Source organism: Oncorhynchus gorbuscha, linkage group LG13 (genome assembly GCF_021184085.1).
Source record: "Oncorhynchus gorbuscha isolate QuinsamMale2020 ecotype Even-year linkage group LG13, OgorEven_v1.0, whole genome shotgun sequence".
Classification (NCBI taxonomy): domain Eukaryota; kingdom Metazoa; phylum Chordata; class Actinopteri; order Salmoniformes; family Salmonidae; genus Oncorhynchus; species Oncorhynchus gorbuscha.
Window position 1 is genome coordinate 32,827,200 of NC_060185.1, and position 26,513 is coordinate 32,853,712.

Sequence of the window (26,513 nt, forward strand, 5' to 3'; positions counted from 1 at the left end):
AATGTGATACTGCTCCCAATTGTAATGTTTTATAAACATCATAAAACCATCGTACAGATCAGATTTACACTTATTTGCAGATGAAATTGCATTCGAGCCATAAACCCATTGATAGTAAGTTTGATTTTTAAAATAAAATTAAACGGAAAACAATCCACTCGTTTTTTAAAACAACAACTATTTCTCTAAATATGATCGGGTCAGAAGCATCATAAATCACATCTCTCGTTACATGAGCATAAGGCAATGTGTGCACACATACACTACCGTTCAAAAGTTTGGGGTCACTTAGAAATGTCCTTGTTTCTGAAAGAAAAGCACATTTTTTGTCCATTTAAATAATATCAAATTGATCAGAAATACAGTGTAGACATTGTTACGGTTGTAAATGACTATTGTAGCTGGAAACGGCGGATTCTTTATGGAATATCTACATAGGCGTACAGAGGCCATTATCAGCAACCATCACTCCTGTGTTCCAATGGCACGTTGTGTTAGTTAATCCAAGTCAACAGTGAAGAGGCGACTCTGGGATGCTGGCCTTCTAGCCAGAGTTCCTCTGTCCAGTGTTTGTGCTCTTTTGCCCATCTTAATCTTTTCTTTTTAGCCAGTCTGATTATATGGCTTTTTCTATGCAACTCTGCCTAGAAGGCCAGCATCCCGGAGTCGCCTCTTCACTGTTGACGTTGAGATTGGTGTTTTGCGGATACTATTTAATGAAGCTGCCAGTTGAGGACTTGTGAGGTGTCTGTATCTCAAACTAGACTCTCTAATGTACTTGTCCTCTTGCTCAGTTGTGCACCGAGGCCTCCCACTCCTCTTTCTGTTCTGGTTAGAGCCGGTTTGAGCTTTTCTGTGAAGGGAGAAGTACACAGCATTGTATGAGATATTCAGTTCCTTGAAAATTTCTTGCATGGAATAGCCTTCATTTTTCAGAACAAGAATAGACTGACAAATTTCATAATAAAGTCCTTTGTTTCTGGCCATTTTGAGCCTGTAATCGAACCCACAAATGCTGATGCTCCAGATACTCAACAATTCTAAAGAAGGTCAGTTTGATTGCTTCTTTAATCAGGACAACAGTTTTCAGCTGTGCTAACATAATTGCAAAAGGGTTTTCTAATGATCAATTAGCCTTTTAAAATGACACAACGTGCCTTTGGAACACAGGAGTGATGGTTTCTGAAAATGGGCCTCTGTACGCCTATGTAGATGATCCATAAAAAATCTGCTGCTTCCAGCTAAAATAGTAATTTACAACATTAACAATGTCTACACTGTTCTGATCAATTTGATGTTATTTTAATGGACAAAAAAAATCATTTTCTTTCAAAAACAAGGACATTTCTAAGTGACCCCAAACTTTTGAACGGTAGAGTAGGCCCAACGGCTCTTTGGCAGGAGGCATGGATGTTTGTCTTATCCATTGAAGATAGTTTATTAAATAGTATACAGGAATCCTATAATAGGCCTAGTTATAACAAACATGTAGTATATCTAGTTTTGTTATTGACTTCAACATGGAAATATTCCACTACACACATTGCATTCACTCTTTGAAAATGCACTGCATGTTCGAGCCATGGACAATTGGACATTGCCCAAACGTTATAATGAGATAAGCCTACGCCATTGATATGGCCTGTTAGTGACTTTGCCACGTGAAAGGTAAACAAACAAACAGGCAAATTGCCTAGGCTACAAGTGGATACAGCACCAAGGACAGTAATCATAATTCCCGAGATTTGACAGTTCAGTCCAACAGATGAAAATGGAAGATGCAATTTTTTTTACAAAATGATAAAGGAAAAACAATAAACAAGTCTATTGTAATAACCTGATGTTCCTTAACAGACTTCCTACAGTCACTGAAACCTTTCATTCAATGAGCATTGCACATATGACTAATGAAGAACCACCTGCATGTATGTCCAATATAAAGAAAGGAATGCCTGTTGACTGTTATGCTGCTCATGATGTAATAAAACATTGCTCATAGGCTACTGATTAGGCTACTGATTAGGCTACTGATTAGGCTACTGATTAGGCTACTGATTAGGCTACTGATTTGGCTACTGATTAGGCTACTGTGCGCTTCCACTGGCAAAATTGATGTCATAACCAACTGCACCAGAGTTGGAAAATAGCAGAATGCTAGCTTTTACAAGTTAAAACCGCCGTTAAGGGGGTGCTCTTAACATAAGCTGAAAATAGAGGCCTAAGTATCTAATGAAACCTAACGTGCTTTTTTGGGCATTTCTGAGCATATTCAATGTCACAGAAATACGCAGTGTTACCAAATGGTATATTGTTTATTGTCCATAAACTACCACATCATATGCAGCAGAACTGTATAAAGGCTACATAATACTCTTAAAACATAGCTCCACGAGCCTAGTTTGAGCACACTAACCAATGTTGTAGACTGATGTGATGTGTTAGTTTTGTATCATGAATATTGGGACACCAGTTATTGTCATCTAATGAAGCAGGTAAACAGATTAAGTTTGTCAATAATGAATCCTCGTCAGTTCACGCACGCACGCACGCACGCACGCACGCACGCACGCACGCACGCACGCACGCACGCACGCACACACACACACACACACACACACACACACACACACACACACACACACACACACACACACACACACACACACACACACACACACACACACACACACACACACACACACACACACACACACACACACACACAAAGGCCAGATTCATTCCAATATCAGGCCAGTGAGCACATTCCTCTGCTACAGGTCACTGCTGAATCTCTCTGCATGAATGCCTGTCTTAATGGGAAAATAGCAGAACATATCGCTATCACACTGGGTGAATGGTGAGTTCACCTTGCCCTCCAACACACACTGAGAAGAGGAGATGAACTTTGGAGAAGCAGAGCCCCGTTTTACTGGTGACAATGGTGCTCAGGAAGCAGCACAGGCAGCGGTGGCCCCACTCCATCAGTGACAAAGAGCCCCTTACTAGGAGAGTGAACTGAAGTCACAGCATCACTGATACCAGGCAGGGCCCTCTAAATGGTATCACTATCCCCTGGATGAGCTGGCAGAGCCCAGATAAAGTCTATACAGGGCACCAGGAGATTGTATAGCAATACAGCTATACCAGATATCATATTCAGGTCATATTCTCCAAGCTGCTCCTCCTCCAGCTGTCTCTCATCTACCACTTACACAAGAGACAGATCACAGGATTAGAAGCTGGAGCAGAGCATGTAAGACACAGTCCAAAAATAAAACCTATGGCCAGTTTCCTTAAATGTAGATATGTTCCAGTTGGCCACGCAGTACATAATATAATTGGACAAAAGACCATTGTTAATTTAATTATTTCCTTTGAATATACTGTGAATTAAAGATGGCCCAGAAATAGACTCTACTGACTTTTCAGCCTAGCAGTAATCTTATTGTCTTTTATGCTGGAGTATCAGTTACAGTGCCTTGCGAAAGTATTCGGCCCCCTTGAACTTTGCGACCTTTTGCCACATTTCAGGCTTCAAACAGAAAGATATAAAACTGTATTTTTTTGTGAAGAATCAACAACAAGTGGGACACAATCATGAAGTGGAACGACATTTATTGGATATTTCAAACTGAAAAACTTCACAAAAAAATACAGTTTTATACCTTTATGTTTGAAGCCTGAAATGTGGCAAAAGGTCGCAAAGTTCAAGGGGGCCAAATACTTTCGCAAGGCACTGTAATTGTGGTGTTGTGTTAGCATCTTATTTCTGACATTCAGGACTCAGCCCACACAAGCAACAATTTCACAAGATTGCAGAAGCTCTTCGCCCATTCAGTATTGGTGTATTTCAGTATTGGTGTATTTGGTTCAACTAAAAGAGACCAATGCTATTGAGGCAGAAATGATTAAAACTGTGAAAAGATGTGTGAAGCTGATGGTAAGAGTGCCTGTGTAACTGTGTGTGTGTGCGTGTGTGTGTGCGTGTGTGTGTGTGTGTGTGTGTGTGTGTGTGTGTGTGCGTGCGTGCGTGCGTGCGTGCGTGCGTGCGTGCGTGCGTGCGTGCGTGCGTGTGTGTGTGTGTGTGTGTGTGTGTGTGTGCACATGTCCTTATCCCTTTGTCTCTGATTGAGATTCAATTAGAAAACGTTTGAAAGTCTCCATCAGATTTCAGCTGAAGATTATTCAATATTTATTGGAATTTCTTCAAACAGGGATTGAACAGAATATAATCTGTGTCTTTCTCCAGTACATAGAGTAGGGTCTGCCCATATATTGATAAAGGCGCAGGAGGGATGGCTGCCATTTTATGGGCACCTAACCAACTGCACTATTTATTTTTATTTTTGTTGTATTGTTTGTAACTAATTTTGTACATAATGTTGCTGCTACCGTCTCTTATGACAGAAAAGAGCTTCTGGACATCAGAATGGCGATTACTCACCGTGAACTGGACAAAATAAATAAATGTAACGAGTCCGGCGCAAAGGATGTACTGTTTTGTCGAGATAAGCCCAACATTCCTGTCATCCGCGTGAAGAAAAGACAGAGAAAAATGGGGAGGAGGGCAGGGTGCCTTGTAAGAATTCGCAGACGAGTAGGTAAATCACCACTACCCTCCGTATTATAGGCCAACATGCAATCATTGGAAAACAAACTGGACGATCTACGATTAAGACTGTCCTACCAACAAGACATTAAAAACTGTAATATCTTATGTTTCACGAGACTTGGCTAAACGACAACATGGATAATATAGAACTGGCTGGCTTCTCCGTGCATCAGCAGGACAGAGCAGCTACGTCTGATAAAACCAGAGGTGGGGGAGTGTGTCTATTTGTCAATAACTGCTGGTGTGCAATGTCTAATATTAGTCTCAAGATATTGCTTGCCTGAGGTAGAGTACCTTATGATAAGCTGTAGACCTCACTATCTACCAAGAGAGGTGTCATCTATATTATTTACCACCACAAACCGATGATGGGATTAAGAACGCTCTCAACGAGCTGTATAAGGCCATAAGCAAACAAGAAGATGCTCATCCAGAAGTGGCATTCCTAGAGGCCGAGGACTTTAATGCAGGGAAACATAACTTCTTCGATATAGGGGGCGCTCTTTTAATTTTTGGATGAAAAACGTTCCCGTTTTTAACAAGATATTTTGTCACGAAAAGATGCTCGACTATGCATATAATTGACAGCTTTGGAAAGAAAACACTCTGACGTTTCCAAAACTGCAAAGATATTGTCTGTGAGAACACAGAACTGATGTTACATAAAAAAACAGATAAAAATACAATCAGGAAGTGCCGCATTTTTTGAAACCGCCTCATGGCAATGACTCCTTATATGGCTGTGGAGGAGCTAGGAGTCAGCTTACCTTTTCTACGTTTTCCCCAAGGTGTCTGCAGCATTGTGACGTATTTGTATGCATATCATTGGAAGATTCACCCGAAGAGACTACATTTACCAGGTGGTCGCTTGGTGTCCTCCGTTGCAATTACTGTGTAATCTCCAGCTACAGTACTTTTGCGTTTGCGACTGAGGAGAAACACAACTGCCACGAAGGATTTATCATCGAATAGATATGTGAAAAACACCTTGAGGATGATTCTAAACAACGTTTGCATTGTTTCTGTCAATATTATGGAGTTAATTTGGAAAAAAGTTTGGCGTTGTAGTGAATGAATTTTTGTTTTTTTTTCTTAGCCAAAAGTGATGAACAAAACGGAGCGATTTCTCCTACACTAATAATATTTTTGGAAAAAATTAACATTTGCTATCTAACTGACAGTCTCCTCATTAAAAACATTCGAAGTTCTTCAAAGGTAAATTATTTTATTTGAATGCTTTTCTTGTTTTTGTGAAAATGTTGCCTGCTGCCAGCACAGCCTAGCATAGCATTATGCCATGCTAAACATACACAAATGCTTGTCTAGCGTTGGCTGTAACGCATATTTTGAAAATCTGAGATGACAGTGTTGTTAACAAAAGGCTAAGCTTGTGTTTGAATATATTTATTTAATTTCCCCACAGTGACCATGTGTACATACCCCAACCAGAAGCCATGGATCACAGGCAACATCCGCACTGAGCTAAAGGGTAGAGCTGCCGCTTTCAAGGAGCGGGACACTAATTCGGACACTTATAAGAAATTCCGCTATGCCTTGTGATGTACCATCGAACAGGCGAAGCATCAATACAGGACTAAAGTTGAATCCTACCACAATGACTCTGATGCTCATTGAATGTGGCAGGGTTTGAAAACTATTACAGACTACAAAGGGAAACCCAGCGGCGAGCTGCCCAGTGACGGGAGCCTACCAGACGAGCTAAATGCCTTTTATGTTCGCTTCGTGGCAAGCAACACTGAAGCATACATGAGAGCACCAGCTGTTCTCGATGACTGTGTGACCACGTTCTCCGTAGCCGATGTGAGCAAGTCCTCTAAGCAGGTCAACATTCACAAAGCTGCGGGGCTAGATGGATTACCAGGATATGTACTCAAAGTATGGGCGGACCAACTGGCAAGTGTCTTCACTGACATTTTCAACCTCTCCCTGACCAAGTCTGTAATAATTTCAAACAGACCACTATAGTCCCTGTGCCCAAGAAAGTGAAAGTAACCTGCCTAAATTATTACCGCCTCGTAGCACTCACGTTAGCCATGAAGTGCTTTGAAAGGCTGGTCATGACTCACATCAATACCATCATGCCGGAAACCCTAGACCCACTCCAATTCGCATACTTCCCCAACAGATCCACAGGTGACGCAATCGCAATCGCACCCCCTATTTCCCTTTCACACCTGGACGAAAGGAACACCTATGTGAGAATACTGTTCATTGACTACAGCTCAGCGTTCAACACCATAGTACCCACAAAGTTCATCACTAACCTAAGGAACCTGGGACTAAACACCTCCCTCTGCAACTGGATCCTGGACTTGGCCGCCCCTAGGTGGTAAAGGTAGGCAACAACACAACTGTCATGCTGATCCTCAACACTGGGGCCCCTCAGGGCTGTGTGCTTAGTCCCCTCCTGCACTCCCTGTTCACCCACGACTGTGTGGCCAACCACGACTCCAACACCATCATTAAGTTTGCTTAACAACAGTGGTAGGCCTGATCACCGACAATGATAAGAGAGCTTAAAGGGAAGGGGGTCAGAGACCTGGCCGTGTGGTGCCAGGACAACAACTTCTCCCTCAATGTGAGCAAGACAAAGGAGCTGATCGTGGACTATAGGAAAAGGAGGGCCGAACAGACCCCTACTAACATCGATGGGGCTGAATTGGAGTGGGCCGTGAGTTTGAAGTTCCTTGGTGTCCACATCACCAACAAACTATCATGGTTCAAAAACACCAAGACAGTTGTGAAGATGGCACGACAACACCTTTCCCCCTCAGGAGATAAAGATTTGGCATGGGTCCCCAGATCCTCAAAAAGTTATATAGCTGCACCATCAAGAGCATCACCACCTGGTATGGCAACTGCTCGACCGCCGACCGTAAGGTGCAATAGAGGGTAGTGCGTACAGCCCAGTACACTGGGGCCAAACTTCCTGACATCCAGGACCTATATACAAGGCCAGAGGTGGCCAATTCCAGTCCTTGAGGGCCTGATAGCTGGGGAAAAACTATGACACCTAACAGACCTGACTCCAATAATCACCTAATCATGATCTTCAGTTTAGAATGCAATTTGATTAAGCAGCTGTGTTTGGTCGGGACGGAGAAAAAGTGTGACACCAATCAGGCCCTCGAGGACTGGAGTTGCCCACCCCTGTACTAGGCGGTGTCAGAGAAAAGCCATAAAAATTGTCAAAGACTCCAGTCACCCAAGTCATAGACTGTTTTCCCTGCTACCGCACGGCAAGCGGTACCGGAGTGCCAAGTCGAGGACCAAAAGGCTCCTTAACAGCTTCTACCCCCAAGCCATAAGACAACAGAACAATTAATCAAATGGCCACCCGGACTATTTACATTGACCCCCCACCCCCTTTGTGTTTACACCGCTGCTACTCGCTGTTTAATATCTATGCATAGTCACTTTACAAATTACCTTGACTAACCTGTATCCCCGACACAGTACCGGTACCCCCGTTTATAGCCTTGTTAGGCCATTTTCTTCTGTTACTTTTTGATTTGATTAGATTTTTTACTTTATTTGATTTAGTAAATATTTTCTTAATTAACTCTATTTCTTGAACTGCACTGTTGGTTAAGGGCTTGTAAGTAAGCATTTCACGGTAAACTCTACACCTGTCGTATTCGGCGCATGTGACAAATAAAGTTTGATTTGATTTGTAATGGCACCCTATTCTCTATATAGCACACTTCTTTTATCCCAGGTCAAAAGTAGTAGTGCACACTATATAGTGAATAGGGTGCCATTTAGGACATAGCCATTGAATCCAGTGTGGGGATAAAGGTGCAGAACTGTCCTTTATCTTTCATGAATAACTCATGTTGGCTTTCTCACCCTCAGTTTGACAGGCGTCCTCCTGCGAAGCCACTTCTCCCGTGGGCTAGATGGAGAGAAGGGGGCTGAGTCCTTGCTGTCAGCTTCCTGGGTCTTCACACTGTCACATCGCATGAGCTGCATGAACACACACAAGCACACAAGCATGGACATACATGCACGGTTCATTAATCCGCGCGTGCTTAGTCCACTCAGTATGATGGCACTTCTCAAACAGAATCCCTAGTCTACTTTTAGGCACCTGATGGACATTTATCAGTGGAGTGGCATACATACACTAGACAAAACAATTACATGGAATATTCTTCCTCTGGTGCTTAAACACACTTGAGAGAGAATGAAACTAGGACTGTGATTATCTTGAGGCGTACACTGTCACAGCTGGTAACAGGAGCTCATTTGTCAAGAGGAAGATTCAGGCGTATTAACAGGCTAGCCTTTGGATGATTCGTTATGAAGTGGACTACATGTACATTTCATCTCAGAAGTTGAGAGAAAATAACCAGTCTTTAGCCTAATCAATGTGCTGCCAGGCTAATGAAACAGCCAGGCTAATGATGTGTTTTCAGAGAGGAGAGGAGAGGAAAGGACAGGTCGCAATGAGAGAAGGATTTTAACTCCATGACTGCATTAACGAGATCCTAGTTTAAGTTCCAACCTCTTATTACACAGCAATGATAAGAATAGGTCATTGATTTCATTTATTCAAACTTGACCAGCCGTTAAGTATGGTACAGTAAGTAAATGAAAAGGGCAGAAAGTTTGTGTGAACCACTGGGAGTAAGTTTGTGTGAAACAGTTACAAAAAAAACAAACGTTATTTAACCAGGTAGGCCAGTTGAGAACAAGTTCTCATTTACAACGGCGACCTGGCCAAGATAAAGCAAAGCAGTGCGACAAAAACAACAACGCAGAGTTACACATGGGATAAACAAACATACAGTCAATAACACAATATAAAAATATGTATACAGTGTGTGCAAATTAAGTAAGGAGGTAAGGCAATAAATAGTGTCAAAGAAATGACCATTTAGCAATTAACACTGGAGTGATAGCTGTGCAGAGAAGGATGTGCAAGTAGAAATACTGGTGTGCAAAAGAGCAGAAAAAAAAAAAAAATATGGGAAAGAATTAGGTAGTTGGATGGGCTATTTACAGATGGGCTTTGTACAGCTGAGGCGATCGGTAAGCTGCTCTGACAGCTGACGCTTAAAGTTAGTGAGGGAGATATTGGTCTCTAACTTCAGTGATCTTTGCAATTTTCTGTTCCTGTCATTGGCTGCAGAGAACCTGAAGGAAAGGCGGACAAGTGTGGAGTTTGGCTTTGGAGACGACCAGTGAAATATATCTGCCGGAGCGCGTGCTACAGGTGGGTGTTGCTATGGTGACCAATGAGCTGAGAAAAGGTGGAGCTTTACCTAGCAAAGACTTATAGATGACATGGAGCCAGTGGGTTTGGCGACGAATATGTAGCGAGGACCAGGTAACGAGAGCGTACAAGTCGCTGTGGTGGGTATTATATGGGGCTTTGGTGACAAATCGGATGGCACTGTGATAGACTACATCCAATTTGCTGAGTAGAGTGTTGGAGGCTATTTTGTAAATTACATTGCCGAAGTCAAGGATCGGTAGGATAGTCAGTTTTACGAGGGTATGTTTGGCAGCATGAGTGAAGGATTCTTTGTTGCGAAATAGGAAGCCGATTCTAGATTTAATTTTGGATTAGAGATGCTTAATATGAGTCTGGGAGGAAAGTTTACAGTCTAGCCAGACACCTAGGTATTTATAGTTGTCCACATATTCCAGAGTATTGATGCTAGTTGGGCAGGTGCGGGCAGCGATTGGTTGATGCTAGTGCAGTACGCCACAGGATGTTTTTTTTCTGCTGGTCAAGGGCAGTCAAGTCTGGAGTAAATCAAGGGCTATATCTGATCTTAGTTCTACATTTTTTGAAAGGGGAATGCTTATTTAAGATGGTGAGGATAGCATTTTTAAAGAACAACCGGGCTTACTCTACTGACAGGATGAGGTCAATAGCCTTCCAGGATACCCGGGCCAGGTCGATTAGAAAGGCCTGCTTGGCCTCCCGGGTGGTGCAGTGGTCTAAGGCACTGCATTCCAGTACTAGCTGTGCCACCAGAGACTCTGGGTTCGAGCCCCGGCCCTGTTGTAGCCGGCCGCGACCGGGAGGTCCATGGGGCGACGCACAATTGGCCTAGCGTCGTCCGGGTTAGGGAGGGTTTGGCCAGTAGGGATATCCTTGTCTCATTGTGCACTAGCGACTCCTGTGGCGGGCCGGGCCCAGTGCACGCTGATCAGGTCGCTAGGTGTACGGTGTTTCCTCCGACACATGTGTGTGGTTGGCTTTCGGGTTGGATGTGCGCTGTGTTAAGAAGCAGTGCAGCTTGGTTGGATTGTGTTTCGGCGGAAGCATGGCTTTCGACCTTCGTCTCTCCCGAGCCCGTACGGGAGTTGTAGCGATGAGACAAGATAGTAACTATTAACAATTGGATACTGCGAAATTGGGGAGAAAAAGGGGGGTAAAATTCATAATGGACACAGGCAATGAGGCAGTGATCGTTGAGCTCCTGGTTGAAAAGAGCAGAGGTGTATTTAGAGGGCAGGTTAGTCGGGATGATATCTATGAGGGTGCCCATGTTTACAGATTTCCGTTTTACAATCTAGCTTAGATTGTAAGACAGCCGGGGGATAAGCATATCCCAGTTTAGGTCACCTGGATAGTATGACAGAACTCTGCAGACTATCTCTGCAGTAGATTGCAACTCTTCAGCAGTTCTATCTTGATGGAAAATTTTGTAGTTGGATGGAAATTTCAGAATTTTTGGTGGCCTTCTTAAATCAGGATTCAGACACGGCTTGGACATCAGGGTTGGTGGAGTGTGCTAAAGCAGTGAATAAAGCAAACTTAGGGAGGAGGCTTCTGATGTTAACATGCATGAACCCAAGGCTTTCACGGTTATAGAAGTCAACAAATGAGAGCGCCTGGGGTCACACAGGGCCTGGGTTAACCTCTACATGACCAGAGGAACAGAGGAGGAGTAGGATGAGGGTACGGCTAAAAGCTATAAGAACTGGTTGTTTAGTGCGTTGGGAACAGAGAATAAAAGGAGCAGATTTCTGGGAGTGGTAGGATAGATTCAAGGCATAACGTACCGCCAAGGGTATGGTAGGGTGCTTCTGGACAGGGCTGTTAGCCACAATAGCCACTCAGTAGTAGCTAGCTAGCTGCGATGATCTGGTGTAATGGTCCACTGTTTGTGGCAGGAATCCGGTGATGTAGTGGAGAAAAGCAGTCTGATATTCTCAGGGCTGATATCACGCTGTGCAGATTGGCAGTCATGCGATGAATACAACAGGACCTTACAGTGAAATGCTTAATGACGAGCCCCTAACCAACAATGCAGTTAAAACATTTTTTTTAAATTGATAAGATTAAGAAATAAAAGTAACAAGTTATTAAAGAGCAGCAGTAAAATAACAATAGCGAGACTATATACAGGGCGGTACCGGTACAGAGTCAGTGCGTGGGGGCACCGGTTAGTTGAGGTAATATGTACATGTAGGTAGAGTTATTAAAGTGACTATGCATAGATCATAACAACAGAGAGTAGCAACGGTGTAAAAGAGGAGGAGGGCAATGCAAATTGCTGGGTAACCATTTTATTAGATGTTCAGGAGTCTTATGGCTTGGAGGTAGAAGCTGTTTAGAAGCCTCTTGGACCAAGACTTGGTGCTCCGGTACCACCGGTACTAGGGTGGCTGGAGTCTTTGACAATTTTTAGGGCCTTCCTCTGACACCGCCTGGTATAGAGGTCCTGGATGGCAGGAGGCTTGGCACCAGTGATGTACTGGGTTGTACACACTACCCTCTCTAGTGCCTTGCGGTCGGAGGCCGAGCAGTTGCCATACCAGGCAGTGATGCAACCAGTCAGGATGCTCTCGATGGTGCAGCTGTAGAACCTTTTGAGGATCTGAGGACGTATGCAAAATCTTTTCAGTCTCCTGAGAGGGAACAGGTTTTGTCGTGCCCTCTTCACGACTGTCTTGGTGTGCTTTGACCATGTTAGTTTGTTGGTGATGTGGACACCAAGGAACTTGAAGCTCTCAACCTGCTCTACTGCAGCCCCGTTGATGACAATGGGGGCATCTTGGTGTGCTTTGACCATGTTAGTTTGTTGGTGATGTGGACACCAAGGAACTTGAAGCTCTCAACCTGCTCTACTGCAGCCCCGTTGATGACAATGTAGTCCAAAATCATCTCCTTTGTCTTGATCACGTTGAGTGAGAGGTTGTTGTCCTGGCACCACACAGCCAGGTCTCTGACATCCTCCCTATAGGCTGTCTCGTCGTTTATAAGACTGTGGTGTCATCAGCAAACTTGATGATGGTGTTGGAGTCGTGCCTGGCCGTGCAGTCATGAGTGAACATGGAGTACAGGAGGGGACCGAGCACACACCCATGAGGGCCCCTGTGTTGAGGATCAGCGTGGCAGATGTGCTGTAACCTACACTTATCACCTGGGGGCGGCCCATCAGGAAGTACAGGATCCAGTTCAGAGGGAGGTGTTTAGTCACAGGGTCCTTAGCTGGTTAATTAGCTTTGAGGGCACTATGGTGTTAAACGCTGAGCTGTAGTCAATGAACACCATTCTCACATAGGTGTTCCTTTTGTCCAGGTGGGAAAGGGCAGTTTTGGGAGCAATAGAGATTTCATCATCTGTGGATCTGTTGGGGCAGTAATCAAATGGAGTGGGTTTAGGGTTTGTGGGATTATGGCGTTGATGTGAGCCATGACCAGCCTTTCAAACACTTCATGGCTACAGACGTGAGAGCTACGGGTCGGTAGTCATTTAGGCAGGTTACCTTAGTGTTCTTGGGCACATGCACTATAGTGGTCTGCGACAGGTAGCCAAGAGGTTAGAGCGTTGGACTAGTAACCAACATGTTTCAAGATCGAATCCCCGAGTTGACAAGGTAAAAATCTGTTGTTCTGCCCCTGAACAAGGCAGTTAACCCTATTCATAGGCCGACATTGGAAATAAGAATTTGTTCTTAACTGAAAACGGGGGGAAAAAACATGTTGGTTTTACAGAATCGGACAGGGAGAGGTTCAAAATGTCAGTGAAGACACTTGCCAGTTGGTCAGCGCATGCTCGCAGTACACGTCCTGGTAATCCATCTGGCCCTGCAGCCTTGTAAATGTTGACCTGTTTAAAGGTCTTACTCACATCGGCTGCGGAGAGCGTGATCACACAGTCTTCTGGAACAGCTGATGCTCTCATGCATGTTTCAGTGTTACTTTCCTCGAGGCGAACATAGAAGTAATTTAGCTAGTCTGGTAGGCTTGTGTCACTGGGCAGCTCTAGGCTGTGCTTCCCTCTGTAGTCTGTAATAGTTTTCAAGCCCTGCCACATATCTGACGAGTGTCGGAGTACAATTCGATCTTAGCCCCGTATTGATGCTTTGTCTGTGGGCATAGTGGGATTTCTTATAAGCTTCCGGGTTAGAGTCCCGCTCCTTGAAAGTATCAGCTCTAGCCTTTAGCTCAGTGCGGATGTTGCCTGTAATCCATGACTTCTGGTTGGGGTATGTACGTACGCACACTGTGGGGATGACGTCATCGATGCACTTATTGATGATGTACTCCTCAATGCCATCGGAGGAATCCCGGAACATATTCCAGTCTGTGCTCACAAAACAGTCCTGTAGCTTAGCATCTGCTTCATCTGACCACTTTTTTATTGATCTAGTCACCGGTGCTTCCTGCTTAAATATTTCCTTGCAAGCAGGAATTAGGAGGATAGAATTATGGTCAGATTTGCCAAATGGAGGGTGAGGGAGAGCTTTCCATGCGTCTCTGTGTGTGGAGTATAGGTGGCCCAGAGTTATTTTTCCTCTGGTTGCACATTTAACATGCTGATAGAAATTAGGTAAAACGGATTTAAGTTTCACTGCATTAAAGTCCCCGGCTACTAGGAGCGCTGCCTCTGGTTCAGCGTTTTCTTGTTTGCTTATGGCGCAATACAGCTCATTCAATGCTATTTTAGTGCCAGCCTCTTACTGTGGTGGTATGTTAACAGCTACGAAAAATACAGATGAAAACTCTCTTGGTATATAGTGTGGTCTATGTGTCACGTTCTGACCTTTATTTCCTTTGTTTTTGTATTTATTTAGTATGGTCAGGGTGTGAGTTGGGGTGGGAAATCTATGTTTGCTTTTCTATGATTTGGGGATTTGTATGTTTCGGCCTAGTATGGTTCTCAATCAGAGGCAGGTGTCATTAGTTGTCTCTGATTGAGAATCATACTTAGGTAGCCTGGGTTTCACTGTTTGTTTGTGGGTGATTGTCTATGATAATTGCTTGTGTCAGCACAGTTCTCATTTATAGCTTCACGGTCGTTATTTGTTTATTGTTATTGTATAGTTTGTATTCAGTGATCAGTGCTTTCTTTGATTAAATATTCATCATGAACACATACCACGCCGCATTTTGGTCCTCCGATCCTTCTCGCCTCTCCTCTTCAGATGAAGACGACCGTGACACTATGGCTTATCATGAGATAATCTACCTCAGGCAAGCAATAGCTTGAGACTTCCTTAGATATTGTGCACGAGCTGATATTTATAAAAAAAATACATAGCCCGCCGCCCCTTGTCTTACCAGATGCCGCTGTTCTATCCTGCTGGTACAGAGTATTTTGTATTTGTATTTGTATTTATTTCACCTTTAACCAGGTAGGCCAGTTGAGAACAAGTTCTCATTTACAACTGCGACCTGGCCATGATAAAGCACAGCAGTGCAACAAAAACAACAGCACAGAGTTACACATAAACAAACGTACAGTCAATAACACAAAAGAAAAGAAAAATAGAAAGATCTATGTACAGTGTGTGCAAATGTGAAAGAGTAGGGAGGTAGGCAATAAATAGGCCCTAGAGGCAAAAATAAGGACAATTTCACATTAATACTAGAGTGATATACGTACAGACAATGATGTGCAAGTAGAGATACTGGGGTGGAAAATAGCAAGAGGCTAAGTAATAATATGTGGATGAGGTAGTCGGGTGTGCTATTTACACATTGGCTTGTGTAAAGGTGCAGTGATCGGTAAGCTGCTCTGACAGCTGATGCTTAAAGTTAGAGAGGGAGATATGACTCCAGCTTCAGAGATTTTTGCAATTTGTTCCAATCATTGGCAGCAGAGAACTGGAAGGAAAGGCAACCAAAAGAAAGTGTTGGCTTTGGGGATGACCAGTGCAATATACCTGCTGGAGTGCGTGCTACTGGTGGGTGTTCAGTTGAAGAGCATGCATTTAGTTTTACTAGCAGTTTACTAGCAGTTGGAGGCCACGAAAGGAGTGTTGTATGGCATTGAAGCTCGTTTGGAGGGTTGTTAGCACAGTGTCCAAAGAAGGGCCAGTATACAGAATGGTGTCGTCTGCAAAGAGGTGGATCAGAGAATTTCCGGTCACAACTTGCAGGCTTGTTTTCAAATTGCTGTGCGTTTTGTTGCCAACCTATTTTTGCTACCTGACAACTTTACGGGTTTCACTTTTTAATTACCGTTCATATATTTATTTTTTTCCTCGACTTTTTCACTCCGGACGCTTTATCTGGACACGATTCGTCAGGACCTCCAACAGCCGAAGCTAAGTAGTAACATTAACATGATGCCTTCTAATTGCAGCCGCTGTGCTCGCCTTACGGCGAGGATAGCTGTACTGCAAGCCCAGCTTCAGACGCAATCGTTAGGCAAGGGTAATTTCAGTGTAGGAAAGGATGAAACAGCGTCTGTGCCACCAGTAAGTACAGATAGTAGTATAAATCCCCTGGCACAGTCCCCGCAGCCGGACAACTTTCTCACGGTTTCTGGTAGGAAATGCTGTAGGAACGCTCAACCGGTGTCGCTCATTCAGCAGACAGAAACTTTCAACCGGTTCTCCCCATTAAGCAGCGGGTCGGTGTCAGAGGCCGAGTCTTCTCTGGTCTCTACTCCTCCCGTTACGGGGTCTGAGACGCCGAAGCTTCCCACCATTAGCTCTGACAAATTGAAAACTCTAGTCATTGGCGACTCCATTACCCGCAGTATTAGACTTAAAGCGAATCATCCAGCGATCATACACTGTTTACCCGGGGGCAGGGCTACCGACGTTAAGGCTAATCTGAAGATGGTGCTGGCTAAAGCTAAAACTGGCGAGTGTAGAGAGTATAGAGATATTGTTATCCACGTCGGCACCAACGATGTTAGGATGAAACAGTCAGAGATCACCAAGCGCAACATAGCTTCTGCGTGCATATCAGCTAGAAAGATGTGTCGGCATCGAGTAATTGTCTCTGGCCCCCTCCCAGTTAGGGGGAGTGATGAGCTCTACAGCAGAGTCTCACAACTCAATCGCTGGTTGAAAACTGTTTTCTGCCCCTCCCAAAAGATAGAATTTGTAGATAATTGGCCCTCTTTCTGGGACTCGCCCACAAACAGGACCAAGCCTGACCTGCTGAGGAGTGACGGACTCCATCCTAGCTGGAGGGGTGCTCTCATCTTATCTGCCAACATAGACAGGGCTCTAACTCCTCTAGCTCCACAATGAAATAGGGTGCAGGCCAGGCAGCAGGCTATTAGCCAGCCTGCCAGCATAGTGGAGTCTGCCACTAGCATAGTTAGTGTAGTCAGCTTAGCTATCACCATTGAGACCGTGTCTGTGCCTCGACCTGGGTTGGGCAAAACTAAACATGGCGGTGTTTGCCTTAGCAATCTCACTAGGATAAAGACCACCTCCATTCCTGTCATTACTGAAAGAGATCATGATACCTCACATCTCAAAATAGGGCTACTTAATGTTAGATCCCTTACTTCAAAGGCAATTATAGTCAATGAACTAATCACTGATCATAATCTTGATGTGATTGGCCTGACTGAAACATGGCTTAAGCCTGATGAATTTACTGTGTTAAATGAGGCCTCACCTCCTGGCTACACTAGTGACCATATCCCCGTGCATCCCGCAAAGGCGGAGGTGTTGCTAACATTTATGATAGCAAATTTCAATTTACAAAAAAGAAAATGACGTTTTCGTCTTTTGAGCTTCTAGTCATGAAATCTATGCAGCCTACTCAATCACTTTTTATAGCTACTGTTTACAGGCCTCCTGGGCCATATACAGCGTTTCTCACTGAGTTCCCTGAATTCCTATCAGACCTTGTAGTCATTGCAGATAATATTCTAATCTTTGGTGACTTTAATATTCACATGGAAAAGTCCACAGACCCACTCCAAAAGGCTTTTGGAGCCATCATCGACTCAGTGGGTTTTGTCCAACATGTCTCTGGACCCACTCACTCTCACAGTCATACGCTGGACCTAGTTTTGTCCCATGGAATAAATGTTGTGGATCTTAATGTTTTTCCTCATAATCCTGGACTATCAGACCACCATTTTATTACGTTTGCAATTGCAACAAATAATCTGCTCAGACCCCAACCAAGGAACATCAAAAGTCGTGCTATAAATTCACAGACAACACAAAGATTCCTTGATGCCCTCCCAGACTCCCTCTGCCTACCCAAGGACGCCAGAGGACAAAAATCCGTTAACCACCTAACTGAGGATCTCAATTTAACCTTGCGCAATACCCTAGATGCAGTTGCACCCCTAAAAACTAAAAAAATGTCTCATAAGAAACTAGCTCCATGGTACACAGAAAATACCCGAGCTCTGAAGCAAGCTTCCAGAAAATTGGAACGGAAATGGCGCCACACCAAACTGGAAGTCTTCCGACTAGCTTGGAAGGATGGTACCGTGCAGTACCGAAGAGCCCTTACTGCTGCTCGATCGTCCTATTTTTCTAACTTAATTGAGGAAAATAAGAACAATCCGAAATTCCTTTTTGATACTGTGGCAAAGCTAACTAAAAAGCAGCATTCCCCAAGAGAGGATGACTTGCACTTTAGCAGTGATAAATTCATGAACTTCTTTGAGGAAAAGATTATGATTATTAGAAAGCAAATTACGGACTCCTCTTTAAACCTGCGTATTCCTCCAAACCTCAGTTGTCCTGAGTCTGCACAACTCTGCCAGGACCTAGGATCAAGAGAGACGCTCAAGTGTTTTAGTACTATATCTCTTGACACAATGATGAAAATAATCATGGCCTCTAAACCTTCAAGCTGTATACTGGACCCTATTCCAACTAAACTACTGAAAGAGCTGCTTCCTGTGCTTGGCCCTCCTATGTTGAACATAATAAACGGCTCTCTATCCACTGGATGTGTACCAAACTCACTAAAAGTGGCAGTAATAAAGCCTCTCTTGAAAAAGCCAAACCTTGACCCAGAAAATATAAAAAACTATCGGCCTATATCAAATCTTCCATTCCTCTCAAAGATTTTAGAGAAGGCTGTTGCGCAGCAACTCACTGCCTTCCTGAAGACAAACAATGTATACGAAATGCTTCAGTCTGGTTTTAGACCCCATCATAGCACTGAGACGGCACTTGTGAAGGTGGTAAATGACATTTTGATGGCATCGGACCGAGGCTCTGCATCTGTCCTCGTGCTCCTAGACCTTAGTGCTGCTTTTGATACCATCGATCACCACATTCTTTTGGAGAGATTGGAAACCCAAATTGGTCTACACGGACATGTTCTGGCCTGGTTTAGGTCTTATCTGTCGGAAAGATATCAGTTTGTCGCTGTGAATGGTTTGTCCTCTGACAAATCAACTGTACATTTCGGTGTTCCTCAAGGTTCTGTTTTAGGACCACTATTGTTTTCACTATATATTTTACCTCTTGGGGATGTTATTCGAAAACATAATGTAAACTTTCACTGCTATGCGGATGACACACAGCTGTACATTTCAATGAAACACGGTGAAGCACCAAAATTGCCCTCGCTAGAAGCATGTGTTTCAGACATAAGGAAGTGGATGGCTGCAAACTTTCTACTATTAAACTCGGACAAAACAGAGATGCTTGTTCTAGGTCCCAAGAAACAAAGAGATCTTCTGTTGAATCTGACAATTAATCTTAATGGTTGTACAGTCGTCTCAAATAAAACTGTGAAGGACCTCGGCGTTACTCTGGACCCTGATCTCTCTTTTGAAGAACATATCAAGACCATTTCGAGGACAGCTTTTTTCCATCTACGTAACATTGCAAAAATCAGAAACTTTCTGTCCAAAAATGATGCAGAAAAATTAATCCATGCTTTTGTCACTTCTAGGTTAGACTACTGCAATGCTCTATTTTCCGGCTACCCGGATAAAGCACTAAATAAACTTCAGTTAGTGCTAAATACGGCTGCTAGAATCCTGACTAGAACCAAAAAATTTGATCATATTACTCCAGTGCTAGCCTCTCTACACTGGCTTCCTGTCAAAGCAAGGGCTGATTTCAAGGTTTTACTGCTAACCTACAAAGCATTACATGGGCTTGCTCCTACCTACCTCTCTGATTTGGTCCTGCCGTACATACCTATACGTACGCTACGGTCACAAGACGCAGGCCTCCTAATTGTCCCTAGAATTTCTAAGCAAACAGCTGGAGGCAGGGCTTTCTCCTATAGAGCTCCATTTTTATGGAACGGTCTGCCTACCCATGTCAGAGACGCAAACTCGGTCTCAACCTTTAAGTCTTTACTGAAGACTCATCTCTTCAGTGGGTCATATGATTGAGTGTAGTCTGGCCCAGGAGTGGGAAGGTGAACGGAAAGGCTCTGGAGCAACGAACCGCCTTGCTGTCTCTGCCTGGCCGGTTCCCCTTTTTCCACTGGGATTCTCTGCCTCTAACCCTGTTACGGGGGCTGAGTCACTGGCTTGCTGGGGCTCTCTCGTGCCGTCCCTGGGGGGGTGCGTCACCTGGGTGGGTTGATTCACTGTTGTGGTCGGCCTGTCTGGGTTTCCCCCCTTTGGGTTGTACCGTGTCGGAGATCTTTGTGGGCTATACTCGGCCTTGTCTCAGGATGGTAAGTTGGTGGTTGTAGATTTCCCTCTAGTGGTGTGGGGGCTGTGCTTTGGCAAAGTGGGTGGGGTTATATCCTTCCTGTTTGGCCCTGTCCGGGGTGTCCTCGGATGGGGCCACAGTGTCTCCTGACCCCTCCTGTCTCAGCCTCCAGTATTTATGCTGCAGTAGTTTATGTGTCGGGGGGCTAGGGTCAGTTTGTTTATCTGGAGTACTTCTCCTGTCCTATTCGGTGTCCTGTGTAAATCTAAGTGTGCGTTCTCTAATTCTCTCCTTCTCTCCTTCTTTCTCTCTCTCGGAGGACCTGAGCCCTAGAACCATGCCCCAGGACTACCTGACATGATGACTCCTTGCTGTCCCCAGTCCACCTGGCCATGCTGCTGCTCCAGTTTCAACTGGCCTGGGCCCTAGGACCATGTCCCAGGACTACCTGACATGAGGACTCCTTGCTGTCCCCAGTCCACCTGGCCATGCTCCTGCTCCAGTTTCAACTGTTCTGCCTTGCTATTATTCAACCATGCTGGTCATTTATGAACATTTGAACATCTTGGCCACGTTCTGTTATAATCTCCACCCGGCACAGCCAGAAGAGGACTGGCCACCCCACATATGCTCTCTCTAATTCTCTCTTTCTTTCTCTCTCTCGGAGGACCTGAGCCCTAGGACCGTGCCCCAGGACTACCTGACATGATGGCTCCTTGCTGTCCCCAGTCCACCTGACTGTGCTGCTGCTCCAGTTTCAACTGTTCTGCCTTATTATTATTTGACCATGCTGGTCATTTATGAACATTTGAACATCTTGGTCATTTTCTGTTATAATCTCTACCCGGCACAGCCAGAAGAGGACTGGCCACCCCACATAGCCCGGTTCCTCTCTAGGTTTCTTCCTAGGTTTTGGCCTTTCTAGGGAGTTTTTCCTAGCCACCGTGCTTTTACACCTGCATTGTTTGCTGTTTGGGGTTTTAGGCTGGGTTTCTGTACAGCACTTTGAGATATCAGCTGATGTACGAAGGGCTATATAAATAAATTTGATTTGATTTGATTTGATCACCAGCAGCAAGAGCGACATCATTGATATATACAGAAAAAAAAGTCGGCCCGAGAATTGAGCCCTGTGGCACCCCCATAGAGACTGCCAGAGGTCTGGACAACAGGCCCTCCGATTTGACACACTGAACTCTATCTGAGAAGAAGTTGGTGAACCAGGCGAAGCAGTCATTTGAGGAGCCAAGGCTATTGAGTCTGCCGATAAGAATGTGGTGATTGACAGAGTCAAAAGACTTGGCAAGGTCGATGAAGACGGCTGCACAGTACTGGCTGGCGGTTTATGATATCGTTTAGGACCTAAAACGTGGCTGAGGTGCACCCATGACCAGCTCGGAAACCAGATTGCATAGTGGAGAAGGTATGGTGGGATTCAAAATTGTCGGTGATCTGTTTATTAACTTGACTTTCAAAGATTTTAGAAAGGCAGGGCAGGATGGATATAGGTCTTTAACAGTTTGCGTCTAAGGTGTCACCCCCTTTGAAGAAGGGGATGACCACGGCAGCTTTCCAATCTTTGGGGATCTCAGACGATACGAAAGAGAGGTTGAATAGGCTAGTAATAGGTGTTGCAACAATTTTGGCGGATCATTTTAGAAAGAGAGTGTCCAGATTGTCTAGCCCAGCTGATTTGTAGGGATCCAGATTTTGTAGCTCTTTCAGAACATCAGCTGTTTGGATTTGGGTGAAGGAGAAGCAGGGGGTGGGGGTTGGGCAAGTTGCTGCAGGGGTGCTGAGGTGTTGGCTTATTGAAATGCTTATTGAAATGATCGATTATCATATATTTATTGGTGGTGACAGTGTTTCCTACCCTCAGTGCAGTGGGCAGCTGGGAGGAGGTGCTCTTATTCTCTCTCTTATTAAACATTTTGGAATTAGTGCTACAGGAAGTATAACCAGCCAGCTGTATGTTGATAGTGTCGTTGTTCAGCCACGACTCCGTGAAGCATAAGATATTACATTTTGAATGTCCTGTTGGTAGTTTAATCTTGTTGGTAGGTCATCGATTTTATTCTCCAAAGATTACATGTTTGGTAGCAGAATTGTAGGAAGTAGGGGTTTATTCGAGGACACCATGAGCAAGATACACATAATACAAGCGCACACAAACACCTAGTTACATTTGACATTTTAGTAATTTAGCAGATGCTCTTATCCAGAGGGACTTACAGCAGCAATTAGGGCAAGTGCCTTGCTCAAGGGCACATGGACAGATTTTTCACGTCAGTTCTGGGATTCCAAACAGCAACCTTTCTATTACAGGCCAAATCTTTTAACAGATAGGCTACCTGCTTCTCATATGTATGCAAGCACACATAACCACAATCCACAGCACAAATAATAGTATACATGATCTGAATTCCAGTCTCGGTAGTCAGGACACAGGCACACATACATATAGGGGTGGGGGGGGGGTGTTACCTGTCGGAGCACAAACGCAGCTACATCAGTGGACTCCCAGTAGGAGGCATGGAAGAGATGAGGCAGTGCCACAGTGGGGAAGGAGGTCAGCACGTCTGGACAATACAGGGAATAGTCCAACCTCTTAGAGCCCCACCAGCTACTGGAAACTGAGGCAGACGCGCACGCACACACACACACACACACACACACACACACACAGAGGAAGAGAGAGAAACACACAGAAGGGAGATAATTAACACAGGCATATCAAGATAAGGTTTTCTTCGAGTTATTTAAAGTGATTTGTGGGTACTAATTGGTATTATTCATCTGGTCTTTTAGCCACTGCAGTATTAGATTTGCAATAGAAGTAGGTTAATGTGAGGTAAAATCTGGAGAGGCAAAGTTGGGTCTCATGAGTCTGGCTATATCTACCCACCATAGATAATTGATTAAATAATGTACAAAGCGTAGCCCAAATGTGACCTTTTGTTCTGATTGCTAATGAGCAGTCTCCACCCCCTTCTCTCTCTCTCTATGCCCCCCTCACTCTCTATGTATCTTTCTCTCTCCACCCCCTTCTCTCTCTCTCCACCCCCTTCTCTCTCTCTCCACCCCCTTCTCTCTCTCTCCACCCCTTCTCTCTCTCTCTCTATGCCCCCCGCACTCTCTATGTATCTTTCTCTCTCTTTCCCTCTTGTTCTCTCCCCACCTCTTTCTCTCTCTCTATCTTTCTCTCTCCCGTGCCCTCTATCTCTTGCCTTTCTCTCCCTCTCTGCCTGTCTCTCTTTTGTTCTCTCTCCCACTCACTGTTGGTGATGATACTACTCATCCGGCCAACAGAGCAGAAGGACGTCTCACTGTCCATGCTGGACACACTGGCCCTGCGCCCTCCTCCTCCCCTCCCACTGTCTGTTTCAGGGGAAGGGGGCACGGTCGGGGCACCAGGACTGGGCTCTGCCTCCAGGAACACCTCTGGGTGGCTCTGGATACCATCAGCTAGAGAGTGAGGGGGAGAGCGAGAAAGAGAGAGAAAGAGAGAGAAAGAGAGAGAAAGAGAGATAGGTAGAAAGAGTTAGAGAGAGGGAGAGGGAGTTCAATTAAATAACAATGAACTAGTAACGTTGTCTGTGAATCAATACTGTTACATGGTATAATAGGAGAGTATGTGGTATTGGCTTGTTCTGTGTGTCCCAAAGGAAGGCCTTGGAGACACACATTGTCAGGTAATTAGGTTGGGCTTGTAATGATCCAGGGATTGTGACCGATGGTGATGACCAATCAACATACCCAACTCCAGGAGCTGAGAGAGAGAGGTCAGTGATGGAAACTGTTAACAACTACACTACAGGCCAGATGGCCCTAGTTACTCATCACCTTTAACCCTGTATGTTTGGATGGATGTGTTTGTTTTGTCCCCCCACTGTACAGGCATTACTTATAGCATTTCTTTCACCCATCAATTTAGACAAGTGTGTCTGGGTAAGTGTCATCTAATATTTATAAAATATTTTTACCTGGACACTTTCTGTTTACCTGGGATGTTTCCTTATTGTAGGCTACTACTTTTACCACTTTTAGTCTTAACCTTTACTACACTACTCACTGTTTCGCACATGAGATGGGTGGGGCTGGCTTAAGAGGGTGTGAACAATGCTGAATGGGTGTTGACAAAGGAGAGCTCTCCAGTAGGTACCAAAAGATTCAAAGGCCATTTTCTCAAAAGTGAGTTTAAAAGTTTATCAACTTTCAAAACAGAATTACTTTCCCATTGTACCTCAAAAATGCAGTGTATGATAACATTTGGTAGCTCTGAGTCTATACTTTTATCCAATGTAAAAAAAATGTGGCTACATAAGACGGATTTCAGCCTGTTGGTCACATACATGTATGCTTTCTTTCTCTGGCAGTATGATAACTAGGGCTCAGGCCTGGTTGGCATGGTTACAGTTCAGTGTTACAGTACAGTGTTGTTGTTTATAGTAATACAATCTGTAGTATAGGCTATCTGAGTGCATCAATATTGTTCCAATCAATTCTCCAGCTCTGGCAACATTATCATTAGCCTTCTGTAACATCTATGCCATGGTGTACTCTACTGTAGACAGAAAGAGGGAGGAGACGGACAAAGACAGTGAATTGAATGTAAAAAAAGAAAAGAAAAAAAACATTGACATAACAATATCCATAAAAGCATCCCCATAACAATATCCAACTTGGTATCTCCCAAATGGCACCCTATTCACTATATAGTCCACTACTTTTGATCAAGGTCGTGGTCAAAAGTAAAGCACTATAGGGAATAGGGTCCCATTTGAGATGCAGACACAGTCTGTTGTCGGTCTGTCTTCTGTCTCAGTTATATGTAAGACACTTGCCGTATAGCATGGTAATCTCTCTCATTACATTTAACATTGACTGACTGTTCCTCTGAAAGGAACAGACAGTCTGAGTGTCTGCCTGGGAAACATTTCATTGAGTGGCTGCCTGAATGTCTGCCTGGAGAACCTTCCATTAAGCACAGCCATATTTAAGGGCAGGTCTGTGTGTGTATAATGTATGTGTGCGTGTGTGTGTGTGTGTGTGTCTGTCAGAAGATGTGTGCATGCATTTGTTATGCATGTATGTGGATTATTGTATTTGTATTTTTGTATGTGTGTGTGATTACTGGTTACCGAGTAGTGAATTACTGGATGCCACAAATGTAGAGGGTGGACCAGACCCTGTTTGATTACATGTTCTCAGCAGGATATGTCCTCTCCATGTTGAACCAGCGGATCCATCAGTAGTCAGGAATTTCATATTTACATTATGACAGGGCCAGTAGAACACAAAGGCTGGATGAGTTCTATTATGGGCAGCAGGGGGGAGGGGATGAGGGGAGAACAGTTTGAGAGAGCAGCATGGATGGTAGGATCTGGAGATACACAATGAGAGCATGTTCCTGTATCAGAATGCTAAACAGGGAGCAGTGCATCTCCACTTCTACTGGTCATCTGTTAGAGGACCCCCGTTTGTATTCCTTTATATAACCAGCTATCTATGGAGAGGCAATTTGTGTGTCGGATGCTTGTTTTCATGATGCTTCTGTGTGTGTGTGTGTGTGTGTGTGTGTGTGTGTGTGTGTGTGTGTGTGTGTGTGTGTGTGTGTGTGTGTGTGTGTGTGTGTGTGTGTGTGTGTGTGTGTGTGTGTGTGTGTGTGTGTGTGTGTGTGTGTGTGTGTGTGTGTGTGTGTGTGTGTGTGTGTGTGTATAAGTGTGTATTTACTATATGTAATTATATTCCTGTGTGTTTGCATGTCTGCATATCAAAATATGTTATTGGGAGCCATCATCTATCAGCTTGGTCCTTAAAGGATGTCTACTTTCAATACCAGTCCATTCCAGTGAGGTTAACTCTTTGTGTTGCTGCCGTTGTGACCTTTAGCGGGCGTTTAAACAAAGCATCAGATGCTTCTCCACGCTATCCGGCTGTCAGTCTAATTTCCACTGTCTGTAAGGGACTGGCAGCCGCAGCGGAATACCAATTCCAGGCCGCTTTCCCAGGCAGGCGTGTGGGGGAATCAGGTGGAGCTAATACAGGCCTGCGGTTATGGTGGCCAAGAA

The 26,513-nt window shown here is 44.4% G+C and overlaps 1 protein-coding gene across 3 annotated transcripts in view; it reads right to left on the reverse strand.

The window, feature by feature from the left end:
• LOC123992732 (membrane-associated phosphatidylinositol transfer protein 3-like) overlaps nt 1-26,513 on the reverse strand; it is a 149,776-nt gene that overhangs the window by 28,270 nt on the left and 94,993 nt on the right. For all 3 annotated transcript variants that reach the window (XM_046294195.1, XM_046294194.1, XM_046294196.1), the window contains exons 11-13: nt 23,719-23,907; nt 22,927-23,075; nt 8,483-8,599 (exon numbers count right to left, since the gene is read on the reverse strand). In XM_046294195.1, coding sequence (XP_046150151.1) covers nt 8,483-8,599; nt 22,927-23,075; nt 23,719-23,907 — 455 coding nt within the window. The remainder of the gene's footprint in view (nt 1-8,482; nt 8,600-22,926; nt 23,076-23,718; nt 23,908-26,513) is intronic.